This window comes from Echinops telfairi, unplaced genomic scaffold (genome assembly GCF_000313985.2).
Source record: "Echinops telfairi isolate 266 unplaced genomic scaffold, ASM31398v2 ScPeMD7_7459;HRSCAF=8497, whole genome shotgun sequence".
Taxonomy (NCBI): domain Eukaryota; kingdom Metazoa; phylum Chordata; class Mammalia; order Afrosoricida; family Tenrecidae; genus Echinops; species Echinops telfairi.
In genome coordinates, this window is record NW_022111359.1 from 8,331,009 (window position 1) to 8,336,961 (window position 5,953).

Consider the following 5,953-nt stretch of genomic DNA (forward strand, 5'->3'; position numbering starts at 1 on the left):
TTGTTGAAAGAAAAAGGGTATTTACAATGAAGAAGTTACTGATCTTGCATAAGTCTGTCTGGAAATATCACCAAGTCCATGTTTTCCAACTACCGCTCTTTTCTTTTTGTTCCCAACTTTTACATTTCGATTTCCAATAATTATCTTTGCTGTTTGCATGTATCATTGACTTCATACTGCTGAAGTTGATAGAATTCTTGAATTTCTCTGTCATTGACATCTTAGGGTACTTAAACTGAATTATTTTTCTTTTTCATCAAAGAAGGATGTTTTCATTGAATATTATTTTCTATAGAGGGCGCTATGATATCACTTCTCTGTGACTTTGTTACCTTAAAATGCCCATGTGATTTTAAATACATTTTCATTGAAATGCATTTCCCAGTGTCTCTAAAGTGGTTTGGCATAGAAATAGGTGAACAGCATAAACACCAAAGAGAATATCTTCTGAGAAGTACTGTTTTCGGTGCTGTTGGTAGGTGCCATCAGAGCTGGCTCCAATTCATGGCAGCGCTGTGCACAGGAGAACAAAACACTGCAGTCCTGCAACCTCTGCACAGTCCTTCCCCTGCCTGAGCCCATTGATGCAGCCACTGTGTCCATCCATCTCCCTGAGGGCCTTCCTCTTTTTCTCCACCCTTCCATGTTACCAAACATGATGTCCTTCTCCAGGGACTGGTCTCTCCTGACAAGATGTCCAAAGTATGTAAGATGAAGTCTTGCCATCCTTAACCCTAAGGAGCACTCTGGCCTTCCTTCTTCCAACACAGATCTGATTGTCCTTTTAGCAGTCCGTGGTATTTTCAATGTTCTTCTCCAGCACCGCACTTCAGATGCATGGACGGTGCTATGGTCTTCCTTATTCAGTGTCTGACTTACACATGCTGTTCAGAGTGCTGCCACTAAACAATCTCCTGGAGATAATGGAGTCTTAAGTCCTCAAGTGTGAAAATTTATACATTTGCATAATTTATTTGTGAATACTGGGTGCTTGTTCACCTATTTCCTTTAACAATCCTCTTTTCTTTTTTAAAAGCATTCTGGAAATCATGGAGCTGAAGAATCTAACAGGCATCCCAGAATTCCTCCTCCTGGGCCTTTCTGTGGATCCAAAACTGCAGAACCTCCTCTTTGGCCTTTTCCTGTGCCTTTATCTGATCGCTGTGGCTGGGAATCTTCTCATCACCCTGGTGATCAGCTCAGACCCTCATCTCCACATACCCATGTATTTCTTTCTCTCCAATCTGTCCTTGGCTGACACTGGATTCATCTCCACTACGGTCCCAAAGATGCTGGTGAACACCCAGACACAGATCAAATCCATCACCTATGTGGGCTGCCTGACACAAATATCCTTCTTTTGTCTCTTTGGGTGTCTGGACTGTATGTTCCTCTGCGTGATGGCTTATGACAGGTTTGTAGCCATCTGTCACCCGCTGCACTATAATACTATCATGAACTCCCGCCTTTGTGGCTTGCTTCTTTTGATAGCTTTTTGCATTGGTCTTTTGGAGTCCTTGATGCATACTTTAATGGTCTCACAACTTACCTTTTGTGCAGATGTGGAAATCCCTAGTTTTTTCTGTGACCCTTTATACCTCCTCAACCTTGCCTGTTCTGATACCTCCAAAAGTACCATCCTAGTATATTTTATTAGTGTCATCTTTGGTGGTGTTCCAGCCTCAGGGATCCTTTTCTCCTACACTCGAATTATTTCCTCCATTCTGAGAATCTCGTCTTCAGGTGGGAAGTCTAAAGCCTTTTCCACCTGTGGCTCTCATCTGACAGTGGTTTGCTTATTTTATGGAACGGGTATTGGAGTGTACCTCAGTTCATCTGTCTCAACTTCTACAAAGAATGGTGCAGTGGCCTCAGTGATATATACTATATTTACTCCCATGGTGAACCCCTTCATCTATAGCTTGAGGAATAAGGACATCAAGAGAGCCTTGTGGAGGTTCCTTAGTGGAAGTACATAATCTTAATACTTATGGCACCCTTTATGATATGTGGGATGGAGATGATTCCAAAATCTAATATCTATAAGTGGAAAATTGCTTGTTTAGTTACATAAATTTTGTAACTCTCATACACTTCTTTCTTGATTTTTAATATTTGTACATTGCTTCTTTGGCATCTTTGAGTAGTAAGAGTATTTTGCATATCGTCTATGTGCATTGTCAAATTACATATTTATGGATCTTTCTACCCTTCTCTAACTTTTCATTTATGATCTGACTTCCTGGAAAAATGCAGAATTCTATTTTATGTACTTAGACTCTTCACCCTTTCCTATAATTCCAAAGCAGTGATTCACACGTATATTTTAGGATCACTAAGGTCTTCTTCGGCTCTGATTCCAGCTTGTGACTAAGGAATTATATTATAAGAGCTTCATGGTCGTTCTGATGATTAAACAGGACTGAGAATTACTACACACACAGAACAGTAATAGTTGTTGCATAATGAATCCAGCTCTATGTGTATCAGAGTAGAACTCTCTTCAATAGGGATTTTAATAGCCAGTTTATTGGAAGTAAGTTTTCATTCATCATTGCTTCTGAGTGGCTTTGAATTTCCATCCATTGTGCTAGCATCTGAGAATATTGATCACTTGTACAACTGAATAATATATGTGTATTATGTAATACAATATTTTAAACACTAACTACAATGTAGGTTTCATTATCATACACATATTATGAAGGAAAAATATCTAAATCTATTTAAAATACAGATGTTTTTCCTTCATATTTTGGTCATGATAATGGGATGTTCTATGTTAGTGATATTATAGCTATATTTTTGTCTTTTGCATTTTACCTGAATTATATCGCATCATTGCCTGTGTAGGAAACTGAAGGCATACATTATTTTAGAGATCTGGCTTTTGAACTGGAACCCTTTAACAAGCCAAAAAAACAAACCCACCATCATAAGTGAATTCTTACTCAAAATTATTATATGCAGGATTTCCAGGACTAAATACATATGAGAGTAGAGCATCTCATCTTCCTCGAGCAGATCTGTGGGTATGGTGGAACAGCTGACTTTCTGCTTAGCAGATCAACAACTAGCCAACAGCCTGGGGTTAACTAGAAAAGTTTCCAGGTCTCAGAAATTGCTTTGTAACATTTCCTAGAATTTAATTTTTCAACTTAATATGCTGGGATTGTTTGATGAGAAAACAAATGCTTTAGAAAATTAAGGTCAGAAATATAGTCAAGCACCATTTACCACTGCAAATTATAACACCAAGAGCAATGAGTGACTTAATAGACTAACAGTTTTCCTGCATGTTAGAATTGTTTATGCTCATTTGTATAATTAAGATCATTCAATACATGAAAGCCAACCTATATAACCCTTCAGATATAGAAACAGGAGAAATGGCTTCCTGAGCGTAAGGGAAGGGAGGGTGTGGAGCAGACAAAAGGAGCTGATAGCATTGATGATTGTATAACCCCACTCTAGGCGAGTGAACAATAGAATTGTATGTGAATGGATACACTGGATGGTATAAGATATGGCAATAAGTAAATAATGTTCCTGTGGCAAAGTGTGGAAAGGGAGGGGACAAAGGGGAGACACTGTCAAGGAGTACAAGAAGAGCAAAAATGTTTTGAAACTGATTGTGGTAATAATTGTCCAATACGATGTATTGTACTCTACACCATTATGTAATTGAACTATGTAATGTTATGATAGCTGTGAGAGCTCCCAATAAAATAAAGGGGAAAATGTTTCCACAGTGGAAATTACACAATTCACAGGAGTCCTTTTCCTTCCTGATGCAAAGAAACACATTTCTCCACTGTTATGGTTCTGTGTAAAAGAATCTCCCCAGAGGCATCATCTTTATTAAGAACACAATACAAATTTGTAGAAACCCATGGGGTAACATACAGGGAAAAAAATGAAACACAAATGTCCCATCCATTAAGGTGACTTCCAACCGAGGTGGCGCCATGTGTGTCAGAGTAGATTGGTACTCCACTGGGTTTCCCAGGGTTGTGTGATACTTCAGAAGTAGATTGCCAGGTCTGTCTTAGAAACTTCCTCTGTGTGGATTAAAATCCCCAGACTTAAAGTTACCAAGCAAATGTGTTGATTATTTTTGTCAGCCAGAGATTCCCAGGGTGTAGACAAGTGCTGTGTGGGGCATTATAGAGACATCCCTATTTCTTAACCAGCATGGGACAAAGAAAAACTAAACAGAAACCCTGAGTGTATCCAAAGGCATTTAGTGAAGAACAGTGTTGATGAAGTATATCAATGTCCATTGAACAAGCAAATCTGTCTTGAAAGAAGCACACCCAAATGTGCTTTAGAAGGGAGGATGGTGAGGATTCATCTCGTTTACTTTGGACTTGTTAGCAAAAAGGACCAGTTTCTGGCAAAGGATGACATGTTAGATATAGGAAAAAAATCAACCAGAAAGAGAAAGAGCCACATGGCAAAATGGACGCAACAATCAAGTACACCAAACATTGTGAGAATGCACAGGACCAGATAGGGTGTTGTTCCTTTGTATATGAGGTTCCTATGAGTGGGAACTCTCTCCCCAGAAATGAAAAACAAGCACTGGGAGATGTAAGCTGATGCATCCATTACATAAAATCTGACTGAGGAAGTTAGTCGTTTATATTTAGGCTTATTATTTTTTGTAAAATCTATAAGAAAAGCACATATGGGCTGTTGATCATTTTCTTCCCAAGTATATTTTATTCCTTAACCCATTTGATGTGTTTCTATTTGGCCTTAGGAAGATAATATAGCACTTTTGTGCAAAGATGCAGCCTAGATGCCCCACACTGGAGGCCAAGATGGAGAAGATCTCCACAGCCATGACCTCCCCTGGGAGGAAGGTGGCCCAGACACTTGAGGAAACCAGCATGCCAGCTATCAGGAAGTTGGCCTCATTGAAGGTGTCAGGCAGGTTCTTGGCCAAGTAAGCCACATGGTATCCCAGGACTCCATAGAAGGTAGGTACTGAACCATTTTAGCACACAATTATGAATTTCCTGGACTCTCGATGTGTGTTTATGTTTACAAAACAGCAACAACGTTCCCAGCCATTACCCACAAATAATCACTTGGATGAGGGGGCAAATGGGCACCACAGAGATAGGAGCCCCAGACATTAGCCACATGGTTCTTCCAGGTTTCAAGGCCTTGAATGCGAGAATCACCATGATAGGTAGGTTTATTGTGCCAACCTGGTCAGTAAGAACATGTGGATTGATAAGGTCACAGTTTGATTGGAGGGCAAAGATGTAAATGGCTCAGAAATCCCCACCTCTCTCTCTCTTGCTTTCTGGTTATTGGACCGGCTTGCAGCTAGCTGTCTTAATCAGTTCACTGCTTCAACTTGTGAGCTATACTATGTGTGGGACACCGACCCTTTAGATTGTGTCACTAGAACTTGAGGTTCTTCGAGAACTGCTTCATTAAATTGCTGGTGTATACATCGCTTGAGGTTGACTGTTGTTGATCTACCTTCCTGTTTGCTGTCTATGGCCGGACTGCCCGCATTGCTCTATGGAAGACACAGCTCTCTGCTTCCTTGACCTTGGACCTAGCAGCCCTCCTGAGTTGAAGAACTTCCAGTATATTAACTGTCCTATGGAAGTGAGTTGAACTGTGCTCTCTATACTGCTGTGTGAACTAATTAGTTGTTATATTCTTTTTTCAAAAAATCATTTTATTGGGGGATCATACAACTCTTGTCACAATCCACACATCCATCCATTGTGTCAAGCACATTTGTACATTTGTTGCCATCATCATTCTCAAAACATTTTCTTTCTTCTAGAGCCCTTGATATCAGCTTCTCATCTTTCTCTCCTTCCCCTACCCCCCCTCCCTCATGAAATCTTGATAATTTATAAATTATTATTATTATTTTCATGTATTGCACTGACCAATGTCTCCCTTCACCCACTTTTCTGTT

At 39.8% G+C, this 5,953-nt stretch overlaps 2 protein-coding genes across 2 annotated transcripts in view; one reads left to right on the forward strand and one right to left on the reverse strand.

The window, feature by feature from the left end:
* The window catches only part of LOC101655706 (vomeronasal type-2 receptor 116-like), a 140,768-nt gene that overhangs the window by 116,806 nt on the left and 18,009 nt on the right, over positions 1 to 5,953 (reverse strand). The gene's annotated exons all lie outside the window — the stretch shown is intronic.
* Positions 992 to 1,979, forward strand: LOC105979696 (olfactory receptor 18-like). Its single transcript, XM_013007690.2, has one exon. It carries the CDS (start codon positions 1,050 to 1,052, stop codon positions 1,977 to 1,979), a length of 930 nt encoding a protein of 309 aa, XP_012863144.1. The 5' UTR covers positions 992 to 1,049.

Excerpts from the sequence above, each read along its gene's own strand:
- LOC105979696 (XM_013007690.2), top strand. The coding sequence starts at position 1,050 with ATGGAGCTGAAGAATCTAACAGGCATCCCAGAATTCCTCCTCCTGGGC.